Source organism: Corvus cornix, chromosome 4, assembly GCF_000738735.6.
Source record: "Corvus cornix cornix isolate S_Up_H32 chromosome 4, ASM73873v5, whole genome shotgun sequence".
In the NCBI taxonomy this organism is placed as follows: domain Eukaryota; kingdom Metazoa; phylum Chordata; class Aves; order Passeriformes; family Corvidae; genus Corvus; species Corvus cornix.
The window spans coordinates 56,498,028-56,515,292 of NC_046334.1; the positions used below are offsets into that span (position 1 = coordinate 56,498,028).

Sequence of the window (17,265 nt, forward strand, 5' to 3'; positions counted from 1 at the left end):
TTTATTAGGTAAGAATGTTATTATAAGGGAAAAAAATCATTAAAGAAAGAATAAATCTTGAAAAGAAAGACAATAACATTAATAAAGTATTAAAAACAATGTCTTTAAAAAAAGATACAGCCTTGAAAATTGACAAATCAATAATGCAGTAAATGGAAGTATATGTGAGGGATACAAGATAGCAGCATTTCTTTTAATTAAGAGTTAATGAAGCCACAAGCTATAAGATGTCATGTTATTTGATCAAGTAACCTGAAAGTGTGCTTGATTCAAGCATTGGTGTTTGAAAATATTCTCATCTGAACTATAACATTTGATCAATTTCTTTATACTATTTCTAAATTATTAATTACAGTACAGAACATAGGCGAGAAAAACTTTAGAAGGCATATGTACAACAGCCCGTGCTTGCTGATCATCCAAAAATGAGTGGAAAATTTTTAAACTGACATAGAAACTGAGCATGAAGGCCTTTAAAGTGCAATATTTTGGGATCTATGGGAGTCATGCAGCTATCTATATGAAAGCTGAAATTATAAAAGGTTCAAATATTGATTTCCTTACCATCATCACATGTAAAATCCTGAATTGCCACATCCTGGATAGGAATCTCTTTGAGGAAGTAGGGTTTTTGGCAGCGAGGGTTCCCCGTCACAATGCGTTTCTTCCTTAGCCAGTCTCCAAGCCATGCGAGATGGCAGTTGCAGTTGAAGGGATTGGCCAAGAGGTTTCTGAGAACCACAGGAAAATTTATCTCAGATGACACCACCCTTTCATCCTAAGGATTCTACTTCTATTTTCAAAAAAGCATACCTAATACACTGTTCTTCAAAAAATACTGCATGTAAACCATAGGTGAAAGGTGTAATTTAGGCTCTGTGTGGTGAATCTTGATACAGCTTGTTCAGAAATAATTTAAAACTGTCAAAGACCTGACTGCATGTCAAGCCACTCTGTACCAATAATGCAATAATTTCATATAGAGATGGAGGCTGATTACTTTACATTATTAGCTTTAACCTGACAACAGCTATTCCATTAATTTATCATCTCAAGATTTCCATCTTTTATTTGCTCCAGAGAATAAGTTTCCTATCTGAAATGACAGCTAAGTTGATTACATGCCAGTTACAAAAATGAATTTACTTCTAAAAACCTCAGTACTTTTGGCATTTCCTTATTTCACCACAAACCTATCGACAATTCTATTATTTATAAACATGTCATCCTTAATATGCAAAATTAGTAACTGGGTGCGAAGTGTCACTTTTCATGTAAAAAGGGGATTAAGTACTTTCCTGAATGATGCTACCTACAACCAGCATTTCTTCACGAAACTGAGTGGCAGCTTTGCTTACTCTTTGCACTTCCCTTAAATTATACAATATTTAAATAAAAAAAAGATGCTTCTTTTTATAGAAAATATGACTGAAGCTTCATTATTAAACACATATGAATTAAGATTCTCAGCAGGCCAAGGAAATTTAAGCTAGTAACTTTGTGGCACAGGGCAGAAGGACAGACAACATGGTAATCTGACCAGCTGTGATTGTGTGCTGTCTACCCAAAATGTGGCTTTCTACACTGGTTTAGATCAGTGGGCTTCCACGAGGGGACTGACCAGGGTGTTTTTCCTGCCTTCTCGGACACTTCTGGAAACCAGTCTAACACTGTATCAAAGGGCACCATGAAAACATACTCTTCATGTGCCCAAGGTGGTCCATAAAATAAAATTTCTCAAAACTGCCTCTATGAAATCTTTTTATCCCTTAACTTTACCATGTGCTGTGAAATTACACATCAAAGTATTAAGGGAAATGCCCCCCAAAGGTCAGAGATTTAAATATGGTTATGGTAAAAGAAGAACGTGACTTACAGCGTAGAGAGCGAATGCAGCGTGTCGAAGGAGCCGGGCGCCACAGTGGTGATCTGGTTGTCATACAGAGAGAGCAGGCGGACAGAGCTCAGCCCTGTGAAGCTGTCGTTTCCCACACAGCTCACCCTGTTGCTCCTCAGCATCCTGAGAAAGAAGGATCAGCATTTTTCAGCTTAGCCTGGGCAAGGACCGGGGCTGAAGTGGCTGCTGGAGTGAGGACCAAGAGGTATGACTCCAAAGGGGCTGCTGCCAGTGAAGAGACCACCAGTGCAGTGACCCCTGTGCTGCCTGTCTCCTCACTGAAGAGACTGAGTGCAATGTGTGTGGAGCAGGCTGGAAGACAGGTGGGTCAGTTTCACAAAGGCAAGGTGTGTTTCACAGAATCACAGAATGCGTAAGCTTGGAAAGGACCACTCGAGATCATCTGGTCCAACCTCCCTGCTCAAGCAGGGTTCCCTAGAGCTTTTCCCTAGAGAGTTACTCAAGATTGTGTTCAGGTAGCTTCTGAGTATCTCCAGAAGAGACCCCACAACCTCTTTGGCAGCCTACTCCAGTTTCCCCATGGCATTTGTGGTTTTTTCTTGTTCTTTCAATACGAGAAGCAGTAATTATGAATTTTTAATTGACAAGAAATGAAACTGTTCACAATTCCCCAAATTAGAGAAACACAGCAGCCCTCTCTTCATATTTCCAAGGCTGATGATTCCAGAACTGCTATTTATATAGAGCGGAGGCATGTACCAGCTGACCTCCTCTTCAAGCCCCTTTCACTTCATTTTCCTTAGGACAAATTCCAGAAACCACTTCTACTGCATTCAGAAGCATTTCATTCAAATAAAATCAAGCTACCCTGACTCCTCCTCAGCATGACTCTAAGACAGTACAGCTTTCAGAATCCTAAGCTATTCTAAAATCTCTCGAATTTCTATAAAACTTAAGAGCTTTGAAGTCTGTTGTTCTCCTCTCTGTCCACCGAAAGACGGCAATTTTCCCCCATGCTCTTGTCTAGGACTAGCTGCTTTAAAAAATTTTAGCAGCTTTAACTACAAGGTTAGAAACTGTAGACGTGCTTTATTTAAAATACCTAATGTCTGTGGACAGCTGAAACCCCAAAGACCATTTAATCTTGGCTCTGGCCTGCAGATCAGGAGGACAGGCTCTCTGAAGAAGGCCAAGATGCTGCAGACTGCATAAACTCCTTTTTTGAGTGGAAAGAACTAAACTGCTTCATGGAAAGAATGAAATTAGTTCAAGATATAGTGCTTTTAATCTTGCCCTCACTGTTGAAATGACAGAAAAATTACTTAGGAGAGAATCATTTCCCACATTTCAATACACACTAGAACAATTTCCTCCTCCAGCAATTCCCAGTAATGGCTGAGCTGAAATGAATCAGACTCCATTACGTAAAATGTGTAATTCCCGTGCAAAATTCTGTTACTTTGATGATTATTCCCATTTCCATTTCTGAAGTTGGATGTTTACCCATTCTCAATTGCTTCATTGCTTTAGAGGACTCATTATACCCATAATTAATAATTAATAAATTAATACAATGTATAGCTTCTTGTAAAATAGGAACAAAAACTAAAATATGCTTGAATAATCCATAGCTAATTCTCCAAAATAATTTTTTTTAGGACAGATACAATAATATTCTCAAAAATACTGGAGAGAAAAGAAGAATAAAAACACTGAAATAAATATACTTACAGTGTTTTGAGACTTTCTAGTCCTTTGAACATTTTGTGTTGAACACTTTCCAAGCGGTTGCTTGTGAGCAAGAGTTCATTCACACCAGAGGCTCCATCAAATGCTCCTTCTTCTATATCTGTAATCTTGTTATTGCTCAGGTTTCTATTACGCATGAACAGAAACAGAGAAGAACTGAGAGGATTTTCTTTTATAAATATCCTAAATTAACTGTTAAATGCTGCAGACTGCATAAATTTCAAGACAAACTTAGAATCTTAGTTTTCCACTAAGGCCCACTAATATCCTCCAAGATCATCAAATGCAATCTTGATGCAACAGTCAAGTTTTTGTGTAAAAGCACAAAATATAAATATACCATTCAACTTCAAACCAGTAAAAAAATTTGTATGCCCTTCTAATTAAAGAAGCAAGGATTTTTAAAGTAATCTTTGGAAGATGTTTTTAAATAATGGCAATTACCCAACCCATGCTGCAGTCCCACAAGAACATATTTTCCTAATTTTGAATCGTATCTCTAACTATATATTTTCAGGTCTCCAGCCTCTGTAGTATTTTTAGATGAATTTAATAACAAAATTATACTGTATGAGTTCAGCACAACTAACCTCTCTGATTTATTTTAGCTTGATAGACAAATATAGGAAAACAGTATAAACAGCAACATATGTAAAGGAAATGTGTGAATGTAAACAGTACATGAAATGTTAATAATTTGTGACATTAGTTAGAAGGCAGGGTTTATAAGCAAGATAGTTCATTTATCTGCAATTTGCATGCAAAGTGGATCAAAATGTGGGGAAAATGACCTAAAATATTGCCAAAGTATTTAGTAGTTACGATTTTAGTTGAAATATGGAAATTACATCCCAAATGTGTAGGATCTGTACTATATATACACAAAAGCATACATACGCAACAGCACACATTTTCTTAGATATTTTCATGTTAGTCTCCTTTTGTTTTGTTTGTTTCATATCATTATTTACACATATTACAGAAGTACATAGCTACACATTAAATAGTGTTATAATACACTAGCGATTTTTCAAAAGGTCTTAAAAACTCTCTGAGACAAAGTGAATGGAAGTAAAGCTAAAGACTCTTTGATGGAATTAATGGTATTGGGAAGAAAATCAAACATTATTTGATGCAATTTTTAGAATAGTGTTTAAATCATTCAAAACAAGAAAGATACTATTTCTTAGAAAAAACCCCAAGAAGTTGTGGCTTAATCTTTAGTGCTGACTACTCTCTCTAACCTGAAATAGAACCTACAACTGAAATGTAACCTACAACTTGCCTGTGAGGAAGGATACAATCATGGAATCAGTTAGGTTGGATAGGACCTTTAATATCATCAAGTCCAAGCATTTAATCCAGCACTGCCAAGTCCATTACAAAAAGGTATCCCTAAACCTTTTAAATTCCCCAGGGATGGCAAGTCCACCACTTCCCTGGGTGGCCTGTTCCACTGCTTGACAGCTCTTTCCATGGAGAAACCAAACTAAACCTCCTCTGCTGCAATTTGATATCATTTCCTCTCATCTTGTCACTTGTCATCTGGGAGAAAAGGACAACCGCCACCTCACTACAACCTCCTTTCAGATAGTTGTAAAGACTGAAAGGTCCCCACTGAGCTTCCATTTCTCCAGGCTAAGCAACCCATTTCCTAAGCTGCTCCTCATCACACTTGGGCTCCATACCCTCCAGCAGCTTTGTTACCCTTCTCTGGACTCGTTCCAGCACCTCAATGTCTTTTTGGTAGGGAGGGATCCAAAACTGAACTAAGTACTCAAGATGTGGCCTTACCAGTGCCAAGCATTGAGGAACAACCACTGCCACCAGTGCCAAGCACTGAGGGACAATCACTGCCCTGGTACTGCTGGCCACACTATTGCTGATACAGGCCAGGTGCCATTTGTCTTCTTGGCCACCTGGGCACACACTGGTTCATGTTCACCAGGCTGTCGACCAGCATCTCCAGGTCCTTTTCTGCTGGGCAGCTTTCCATCCCCAAGTCTGCAGCACTGCATGGGGATGTTGTGACAGTGCAGGACCTGGCACTTGGACTTGCTGAACCTCATACCGTTGGCCTTGGCCAGTCTGAATTCCTCTGCAGAGCCTTCATGCCCTCCAGCAGATCAACACTCCCACCCAAAATGGGATCATCTGCAAACTTGCAGAGAGTGAATTTAATCCTCTCATCCAGGTCATCGATACAAGTATTAAACACAACTGGCTGTAACACTGAGCCCTAGGGAACACCACTTGTGACTGGTCTGCTGACTGGATTTAACTTCATTCACTATCCTCTGGGCCCAACCATCCAGCCATTCTTCTATCCAGTGAGGTATAAGTCCATCCAAGCCATGAACAACCAGTTTATCCTAGAGGATGCTGTGGGATATGGTGTCAAAGGCTTAGCTAAAGTCTAAGTAAACAACATCCACAATCACCGCTTTCATTTAGTTTAACAGTAGAGCTGTTCAGTCTGCAAGGTGCTGTGGAAGACTGGAAGCAAGAAACTAATTGTTTCTAATCTCAGATGGCTTGTCCATGTCAAACCCTTAGTTTCCTAAAATCTTTTTTGTTCTTGTGGTAACACAGATACTACTTCACCCACTTCACACAGATATTTTAAAGATTAATGTTGCATTGCTAATCAATGTTCCAGTCCATACACATGCTTTGTTACTGATGAAGCATCCAATCAATGAAACATTTAGGCCTTAATTTTTCAATGTCATCTGTGCAGAAATATCTTTGCACCTATCTTGAACCTCCAAAAGAAATACGAACTTCACAAAAGTATAGAATTCACTCATATTGGTGTCTCTGTAACACTAGTACTTCACTGCTTTCCAGTAATGCTTAAGCAGTCACTGTGTTATTCTCTCAATGAAAAAATGTTGTAACAACTGATAACTATATTAGGAAGTTATGGAGCAGTATTATTAAAATAGTTAACTTTTTATTTATCTTTTTAAATTTTTTTGCCTTTTAAATTAACCAGATTTTAAAGCCTGTGGGAGTTTCAACAGACAGGTACCCCAAGACTGATTAATATTCTTTTTTTTTTCTTTTGTCTTGAACACCTCCTCAACTTAAAAGGAATATGGTTAAATATGAAGATCTGATATACATATGTGTGTGTATGCATGTGCATGTATGAAGCATGAAGCATTTTATTTATTTTCTAGAATCCTGCAATCATAGAATGTCTTCGGTTGGAAAAGACCTTAAATATTATCTAGTTCCAATCAGACTGCTGTAGGCTGGGACAACTTTCACTATACCAGGTTGCTCAGAGACTCATCCAACCTGGCCCTGAATACTTCCAGGGATGGGGCATCCACAGCTTCTCTGGGCAACTTTTCCCAGTGTCTCATCACCCTCACAGTAAAGAATTTCTTTCTGATATCTAATCTAAACCTACTCTCTTTCCGTTTAAACCCATTCCTCCTCGTTCTGTCACGCCCTTGCAAAAAGTCTCTCTCCACCTTCCTTGTAGGCTGACTTTGGATACTGAAAGGCCACAATTAGGTCACTCTGAGGCCCTCTTCCAGGCTGACCAATTCCAAATCTCTCAGCCTTTCCTTGTAGGAGATGTGCTCTCCATTCCTCTAATAATTTTGGTGGCCTCCTCTGGACTTGCTCCAACAGGTCAATGTCCTTCCTGTGCTGCGGACCCCAGAGCTGGATGCAGCTCACCAGAGTGGAGTAGAGCGATAGAATCCCCTCCCTCGCCCTGGTGCCCACACTGCTTTGGATGCAGCCCAGGACACATTTGGCTTTCTGGACTGCAAGCACACATTGCCTGGTCATGACCTTCTTGTCAACCAATACCCCCAAGTCTCTTCTGTTCATCCCTGAGACCATATTGATACTTGGGGTTTCCGGGACCCAGGTGCAGCACCTTGCACTTGGGCTATTGCACATCATGAGGTTCCCAGGACTCCCCCCTGCACCTTGTCCAGGTCTCTCTGGATGGCATGCCATTCTTCAGGTGTGGCAACAGCACCATTCAGCTTGGTGTCATCTGTAAATTTTCTGAGGGTGCACTTGATCACTTTCTCTATGTCATTGATGAGGACATTAAATATAGGTCCTTAAGGGACACAATTTGTCACTGATGTCTGGTGGGACTCTGATCCACAGACCATTACTCTCTGGATGCTGCTGTCCAAACAATTTCTTATCCATCTAAGCCCACCCATCAAATCCAACTCTCTCCAATTTAGAGAGAAGGATGTTGGAGGGGACCATGTCAAAGGCTTTATAGAAGTCCTGATGAATGACATCTATAGCCCCTTCCTTGTCCACTGATGCTTTGTATTGATACTTGATAGTTCCGAAGTACACGGTAGTTGTAAAAAGTGCTAATCTGAGATTCTTGAAGATTGAAGAAAACAGCGTTATCTACTACATAGCACCAGAACACTGTTGGGCCAGACATTCCTACATTCTTTTTTCTAATTATCACAGCCCAATTCAAAGTGGCAAGGTGTACTCAAGTGGAGAGGTCAAAGGCAAGTTCATTTTACATTGTTGGAATTTTTAAAATCTTTTTATCTAAAAAATCAGTAATAAATATTTAACTAATTGTGATCATGCCAGCAAGGATTTGGTTAAGGCTAACAATAGTTGAAGCAATACTACTGCTCCCTTAAGATTTTGATCGCTAATAATTTAGACTGATCTCTTACAAATGGTAGTCACTTGGTGACTACTAATCTATTTCCACTTGCATTTTTCTTCACTTACTATTTATGTTTGGATTTAATCCTGAAACGATTGAGCACAGAGTCACAAAGTCTAACTAAATGATCTACCCTCATATACATCTTTTACATAGGCTAAAGAAAAGATTTTCATAGTCTTATTTTTAGAAACAACTGCACTGGTAAAATTATAAACTCCTCTTAAAATATTAACTGTTAACATGGCTTTACATGGACGACCTATCAAACCACTTTTTTTCAGTCATTTTAATTTTGATATTCCCCTCACCTAATGACAGTTTAATGGAGCACAGAATCAATGGCATGTCCTTAATGTGCTGTAAGAGGCAAAATTGTCTGGTTAGAGAGTAATACAGCAAGTTACAAAAGATTACTGGAATCTTTTCTAAGCAGCTTATACTGCGAGCTCCCTGCTGTGGCTGCACAACAGACCAGCTGGCTGGACATTGCCACAAAGGTGCTGGAGCTATACACCATGAGAAGTGGTTGCTGGCAGTGCCAAGCCCCATAGAGAAGAGCTGCCAACTCTGACCTACCTCAGGGATTAATTTAAACCCATTCTTGATTTTCGATTGGAATATACTGAATCTTTCGTAGATTAGAACTAAGAAAGGTGGAGAGACACAGCAAGGAGCTAATACACTATCTGAATAGACAAGGTCATTGAAGTTGCACTTACATTTTACGCAGCTGAGGAAGTTTCTTAAAGATTCCAGTAGCTTCCAGGACTGAAAATTCATTGTTATTTAGTCGCCTAAAAGAAATTACATCAATGTCAGAAAAAAATTATTCAGGCACTGGTACAGAATGTTCCACATTAAGTGAACTTTTCAGTTTGGTTTCCCTGGATAGCTGATGTTTAACTGGTAGCTGAAGAACAATTCCTTATATAGTGACATTTCTAATTTTGATAATTCCTGTGAATGAACATTCTCATTCCTGTGAATGAACATTCTCATTAGTTGAACTTAGACATATGTAAGACATTTTTAAAACCTGATCACAAAATTTTATATAGCTGAAATCGAAAAGGAATATAAGATGATGTTTTTAATTTTTCAAACAAAAATGTAACTAAGGAAGGATTCCATGGCAACTTATAAATAAAAGTCTTTAAGAAGGACATATAAACCACTGAAGATTAGTCTTCTGTTCTTTAAAGGATATCAGATGGAGTCTGCCAGACATCTGGAGGTACTCACAGAACACTATTTACAAGAATGAAATAATTACTCTTCTTTTGAATAGGGTACCCACTGCATTGGTCTTCCCATGAATTTAAAAACACTTCTCTCACCATGATTTATCTTCATACTACTACAGCTGGCACACATATATTGCTTAAGACAGCATTTAATGCTGACTTGTAGCACTGTAAGAAGATATGCAATGAGCAACAAATACTAGCTGGGCACTTCTCTTTCCTGCACAGGTATCAAGGCTTACAGTACAGTACACCTTTAACAGCAGCTAGGTTAGGGGACCATCTATATTTCAAAAATTACCTGCATTGACCCAGTACTCCCTATTTCCTCTCTTGAAAGAAAATGGAAATTAAGAGTCTTAGATCCTTTATATGCTCTAGTTATTATTTTTCATAAAATAATATTATTTTATTATGCCATAATATTAAGGAAGGGAGTCTGTCCAGCTTTTCTTTAAAGATTTTAGAAGATATGACTGACAAGATCACCGTGAAATGGAATTCAGCATAATTCTAAACCCAGAATGCTTTTCAGAATTGTCTTACTGCAAGACAAGTTTAAAAAAACCCTAGAAAATTAAAGAAAGCTGCTTGTACATCCTTCCCTCCTGTTCATTCTCATTGATAGCCAGAAGGGAAATTAAGGTTGTAAATCTGAAGATATGGTTGTACAACAGTTTCAATATGGAACCAAACAAAGAAGACAGAAGTTTTTGGATATACACAAAACATTCGTATACCACACCAAATTACAAGAAACATGAATTTCAGAAGATGCTATCACCTCTAAAAATCATCTGAATGATTTGATATCATTTTTAGTGGGACCATATAAAATATTCTTGCACATTGTCAATTAACAAAATTACTTCACTGTAAACAGCCTTTTCTTTACCCTCTCTATCAACAACAGAAGCACTGACCATTCTATAAATGTTGACATCTTCAAATACTTTTCAAGTGCTATACCATCTAGAAGAATAACTTAATAATGAAAACATTTACTGTTTCTAATAATACTTGCTCTACTGAAAACATTTCTAACCCCATTGAAAAAGGCAAACAATTTGATCATTTATTCTTTGCAACAATCTTCTACCTATTAAAAGTAATTTACTTTGCTTGTCCCTCAAGTTTCTTTCACACAAATGCCCTCAACCTTTCCAGTCTTCTTTTCCATGATTCTTGTTCTCCTTGAATCTTTTTCTGAGCAATTATATCCATCCTGAAAAGTGAGGCCTTTAACACAGTATTCCAGCTGATAGTTTACTACTGCTATGTACAGTACAATAATTATTTAATATAATTTACATGCTACATTCCTATACCTATATCCTGAAATGAAATTTGCATTAGTGCCCAATAGCACTTCTTCATCTTTAATATGTATGATAACCACATCCTTTTATCTTGACCTACTTGCTGGTTTTTCCTCACTCTTGTATGTCCGGTGCTATATAGTTCTATCTAATTTCATATGTAGAATTTTAATTCTCATTTAAATTGTATTTATTTTGTTTAAATTAGTCCACACACAATGGAATCAAAATTATTACACATGGCTGGAAAGTTTACAGATGTGATCTCCATTCTGGATCTTAATATTATTTTTTGAGCCCAGTGCTCCTCACTGGTAAAGACAGCAACTATAGTTGTTACCTATCAATCACTAGATCAAGAAAATGATCTTAAAATTACATTTATCTGGTTTAGTCAAAGAAAAGTACTGAAATACCATTCTCAAAATAAAAAAGTAAACAGAGGCATTTGATGATGATGTCTATACATTCTGTTTGGATGGAATATTTGATGCTTTTTCCTGTTTTAGTAACACAATGGCTAAGATATTGCATGTTTTTGAACAATAGCTGAACTTTCCTGGAAGGCAATATAGTGCAGTGATATTCATGCTTTCCAAAATTACCTTGTTAGGTTATCATCTATTGTACAATCATTTTAAAAATTCAACATATAAGACTGAAATTATTTCTTATTTAGCATTTATCCTGGGGACTTTGGTTTGAATGATTTCTGAAATGCTTCCTGACTTTTCCTATGTATTAGAAAGCTACCTGAAAAATATTTTATTTCTGGGGTGCAATTACAGACGTGTACTTTATATCAAATTGGCAGATTACACAGATATTTCACTGCTTTTCTGGAAGACTGTGAGCAAGCAACAAAATGGGAAGTTAGAACAGCAGTTAGTTGGTTTAGTTATAATTTTTTTTAACTTTAAAAATTAAGTATCTGCCTTGAACAACATTAATATTTTCAGATTTTTAAAAAAAAACAACTACTTTGAAGAAATAGGGTTTTTTTCCTGTGATATTATTACTGTTGCAATCTACACAATGGACACTTTTTTTAGAGAATCAGAGAATATGCAGAGTTGGAAGAGACCCAAGGATCATCGGGTCCAGCTCCTGGCTCTGTCACTGGTCACCAGGGAGAAGAGATCAGTGCCTGCCCCTCCTCTTCCCTTATGACAAAGTTGTAACTGCAGTGAGGTCTCCCCTCAGTCTCCTCTTCTCCAGGCTGAACAGACCAAGTGACCTCAGCTGGTCCTCATACGGCTTCCCCCAAAGGCCCTTCACCATCTTTGTTGCCTACCTTTGGACACCCCTTTTTTCCTTACTTTTGATCTTCATTTCCAAGCTGAGATTCAACTCCAAACATCATCCTGCAGCAATTAGTCTAGCTCTCCTCATCACCTACAGAAGCATCAATGTAATTTGACTCTAACAAGTATTTTTATATCACATTTTGTGGGTAAAAAAAAAAAAAGGCTAACTAGCTGCTATTCTCATACATGCCAGTAAATATTGTGAACTGGAAATCAAAGAATGGGCCTAGAACTAGACTGGGAAGTCCCAAGATGAACAACAAAGACAACACATCGAAGACCAGGAATAACAGAAGGAAACAAGAGAAAGAGCTGTAACTTTTGCATCAGTGAGGCAAACACCAAAAGAGTGTATTTGGCTAGAGCAAATGGATTTTTAGCGGAAGTAAAAAAAATGAAGAAGCAATTTTTCTATCCTCTCTAGAATATTTTCAGGACTATTGAAATTTTTATTATATCAAATGGCTTGAAGGACAATCCGTACAGCCTATCAAGTACCATAGAAATAGAAGGTTGAATAATGACTTTGTTACAGTTTAACACCCTTATACTTGGATAGAATGCTGGAAAGAAGAGGGCTCTTTAACGGCAAAAACTATAAAGGAAGCCATGATGGAAACCGAAGAGTGGTAGATTCCATCTCAAACTAAAAGTTCTCAGTTAAAAAAAAATTTACAGAAGTGAAAGGAAATAATTACCTTCTGTAAAAGTCTCAGGGGAATGGTGGATTTTTTAATCCACTAACATTTCAAACAAGACTGGATGTTTTCTGAAAGAAGTTCTGTAACCAAACATTTAGTAAAAAAAAAAATTGTTGACTGAAATTTGAGTGTTTAGGATATAGAGTAGATGAAGCTTGATTATTTAATTGTTCCTTCTGAATTTAACAGGTAGGAACCATAATTACGGAAAGAAAACACCTGACACTATCTTCCACATGTAAAAAAATGAATGAGAAAACCAATTAAAATGCTAAATTAAGATTATTATTTCTTCAGAGAAGAGACAATTAAACATGTTTCCTCCTAAAAATCAAAGCAATACATGCTTAATCACTTCAACAACTCCATTTCTCATCTCTTGGTTCAGTAACTATCGTATTTACAACCACTACTTTATGATCTCCTGCCACAATTTAACCTGTTACCTATTCCATCAGCTTTTATTTTTAAATTTAAAAAAAATTATCCCAAAATATTGGATAACATAAAATGTATTTCTCTTCTGAAATCTATCTCCCTTCATCCAAGACTGTATCCATTTTTTCTCTGATTGTAATTTTCAGATTTGTAATAAGAACATGTTGTGGTTTAAACCCAGCAAGATACCATGTTCAACACAGCCACTCGCTCACTCCCCGCCAGCAGGATCGGGGAGAGAACCAGAAGGGTAAAAGCTAGAAATCTCATGGGTAGAGATAAAGACAGTTTAATAGTAAAAGAAAAAGCCAAGCACACAAGCAAAGAAAAACAATAAATTAATTCACTGCTCTCCACGTGCAGAGAGGTGTTCAGCCATCCCCAGGAGAGCAGGACTCCTTCATGTGTAACAGTGTCTTGCAAAGACAAACACAATCACTCCTAATGTCCTCCCTTTCCTCCTTCTTCCTCCCCTTTACATCCTGAGCACAATGTCACAGGAACTGGAATAGCCCTTCAGTCAGTTTGGGTCACCAGTCCTCACTCTGCCTCCTCCCAACCTCCCAGGCACACCCAACTTCCTTCCCAGCATAAAAAGCAGAAAAGGCCTTGGCTCTGTGTAAGCCCTGCTCAACAATAACAAAAACATCACTATACTATCAACCTCGTGTTCAGCACAAATCCAAATCATAAGCCCATACTATCCACTGTGAATAAAATTAACTCTACCCCAGCCAAAACCAGCACAGACCATCACTAAGTTCAACTCATTCTCCCAGCTTAGAGACAGACAAAAGTCTCCATCTGTGTTTTAAAAATACTTCAGTTTTGAATCCCTTTTCATCTCCAGGTATTCAAATACTTAACAATAGTCTCATTATTTCATATCTCATTGCCATACTGCTGCTTTGATGCCAGCTGTAGACTGCTCTTCTAAGAGATGTGCCATCCTGTTGCTCATCTCACCCCTGTGGGTGACAACTTGATCACAATACTCTTGTCTCCACATCTCTATACTGCTTTACTATATCAAATCAAACTCTCTTTTTTTTCTCCCCTCAACATTTTGCCTTGTTCTTTAAACTGAATCTCCTAGGAAAACCAGCTATTTCCTTTCACTTTTGCTCTGCAATGACAGCCACTTTCATCTACCTTTCTGCCAATCCTTCAACCACCTCTGCACTCCCATAGTATTCTTTGCACATGGGGAAGCCTTGTAAAGCTGTCTTATTTTTATCTTTCACTCCCTGCTCGAAGACTACTCCAGTTGTAATGCCTACAAATCATTCCCATATGTCACTTATTAAGCAAGTAATAATCTCTGAGTTCTTCTCTGCCCATCTCTATTCATTATATTATTATCTCATCTTCTTAACCCAACTCTGTCCTGTTTGTCTGCTTTATCTTCCTCTGGTCTCCTGCCTGATAAATGTAATGTGTGCTTTGCATAGCGATCAGCTCTGTCTGTTTAAACATCTCGGTAGCACTTTTTAAGACAGACTCCTCTGGTTACTGGGTGCCCTACTTTCTCCTGTAGTTAAAAATTAAAAGTAAAATAAACCCCACTACCTTTCAAAAATCCAAGTGGGTTGCTCAGGTCCTGAAAAACTAGAAACATAGAATAGTTACCTTATTTATTTATCATGGGTTTTTAAGGCTACAGGGTATTGAAATAATGCATAAATAATTTTTATGAATATTTAGTCCATTGAAGTGCACCACAGAGGTTACTTTTAATTTTTGCTGTTCAAAAAAAGTAAAGCCGTGGTTTTATATTTGACTGTTTTAGTTAGTTTCTCCGTAAGTAAATAATCCTTTCTTATGGGTTCAACTTACAACTCTGCTGTGTACTGGGGGATGTGATCAGGAATTTTGTTGAGTTTCTGATTGGAGCAGTCCACTGTGGTCCCTTCACAGCGACATTTCTCAGGGCAGGCCAAATCTGCAAAGCAGTCTCCACTTAATTTGGATCTGTAATCTTCAGTGCCTGTAGAAGATTCAAGTCAAAACACAGATACTAAGTCAATAATGTATAAAATTTGCTTCTTGTGAGAGGGTTGAAAAGACGTCTGCAATGCAGATAATGGGTGGGCAACTTGGGAAATGCATGATAAACTTCGTGATACTGAACAGACACAAGGGCTTCAAGAGAGGGTTCAATATAGGGACTTAAGATATGCTGGAAAAAGAAACTGAGACCAACTTCACATAGCAGGATAACATTAACTTGAGCTTTTCACAGCTGTACTTTCTGCTGATTATGTTGTCAGCCAATCTAGCCTTGTTTATAGCTCATCACACAAATGCCACTTTTTGTTTTAGAATTTGTTTTCTTTCTCTGCATCAAGAATAAATAGATCCTGAGTGCCACCTTTTCTCTTTCTCTGGTTACAAATTTGTATTGTTGACTGGACTTCATTAACCTCTGATTTTTTTTTATAGCCCCAATACTCCACATCATCTCAACACATAAGATTGAAAGCCCTGTTTCAGCTTTAATTTAAAAAATGTGTGATCCTGACTTAAGCCTCAGCAGCTTGCCATGCTGTAGAAAGCTGCGTGACGTTCCATGGTGCTTGACAGAACCATGTTTTACTCATACCTCACAACCACATGGTTAGATCAAGCACAACAGAAAATCTCGCTACATTATCAAAACTGCATCCATTAGGCCAAGGATAAGAGCAAGGGAAAAGAGGAAGGAGTAGGTATAAATCACAGAAGCATTTGAAGTTTAATACTTGCTTACATGACATGGCATTCTTATTACTGAATGTCCAGTGCCACAGTAACAGTATCACTGTCACAGATTAAATAAAAGTACAGTATATATTAAAAAAAAAAAAAGAAAAAAAGAAAAAAAAAACACATTGAAAGTTTCCTCCACCATTTCCCAGAGTCAGTCAAAGAAAACATCCTAAACATATCAAGAAAAAACATCCAGTAAGGAACTGAGGGTAGGTGACAAAGAAAACAAAGAGAAGCCAAAAGGACCTGTGGGTTCTTCTTGGACAAAGGTGAAAAGACTGAGACTAGCAGAAGGTGCATCAGGGCTGGGAGGTACACTGTGATTTAGTTCAGACACTGAACTTTACTTACAGCCAAAATGGTGAACTCCTGCAAAAGTAAAGATAGCCAAGAAGGAAAGAAAGACAGAGTAATGCCAATTAAGACAAAAACATGAACTAAGCTCTCGTGTTCTCCACTTAACTTTCGTTTGATTAGAAGATGGTTCTAGGGCCATTGTCTTTAGCAGAAAGAAAGAATAATTCATTTTGAGTGGCATTTAAAAATGAAGGTAAGATTGGGGTTTATTACAGATTTCATATAGGATGATGATCATGCCTCCCATGAATTATTCTTCACTATTTTGAATGCGTTCTTTAAAAGCTGCTCCCTGAATATATATAGGAGTTACAGAATATTCTGAGTTGGAAAATACCCTGAAGGATCATTGAGTCCAATATACATGCCATGCCACTTAAATCCTTAATAAACCAAACAAATATAGGAGAAACAGATTGCTCAGTGGAGGGGAAAAAACCCCAAGAGTCATCACATATTATGTTATCTACAACTTGTAAATGTTTTAGTCATACATATGATGAAACTACTATAGAGTATTTCTAGGAGGTAGCAGATGATTTTTTTTTCAAAGAAATGATTTAATACTTGCCAACTTTTAGTCTTCCAAATTACTATAATGAAACTTTAATAACACTTCATAGCGTCCGCAGAGCAACATCTCCAAATGACATATTTAAAACAAATATTAAAAATATTTAAGTGTTTAAAGAAATGCTAAGATTTTTTTTATAGTATCTGCTTAAGTATAAAGAAGTGTTTTTAGCACTTTCAAATACCGAATGAACAAGTCTACAAATAAGTTTTTTTTTTTCCTCCTGTGTCCAGAGTACATCACTGTTAGCAGTTTAAACAATTAAAATATTCAGGGACAATGC

At 37.5% G+C, this 17,265-nt stretch overlaps 1 protein-coding gene across 19 annotated transcripts in view; it reads right to left on the bottom strand.

Moving 5' to 3' along the window:
* The window catches only part of SLIT2 (slit guidance ligand 2), a 263,309-nt gene that overhangs the window by 52,796 nt on the left and 193,248 nt on the right, over positions 1-17,265 (bottom strand). For 10 of the 19 annotated variants that reach the window (XM_039550993.1, XM_039550987.1, XM_039550975.1 and 7 more), the window contains 6 exons: positions 16,403-16,420; positions 15,140-15,290; positions 9,014-9,088; positions 3,590-3,733; positions 1,877-2,020; positions 565-731 (listed from right to left, as the gene is read on the bottom strand). In XM_039550993.1, the coding sequence (XP_039406927.1) occupies positions 565-731; positions 1,877-2,020; positions 3,590-3,733; positions 9,014-9,088; positions 15,140-15,290; positions 16,403-16,420 (699 nt within the window). The remainder of the gene's footprint in view (positions 1-564; positions 732-1,876; positions 2,021-3,589; positions 3,734-9,013; positions 9,089-15,139; positions 15,291-16,402; positions 16,421-17,265) is intronic. The other 9 variants (XM_039550983.1, XM_039550986.1, XM_039550981.1 and 6 more) reach the window with 1 other exon arrangement.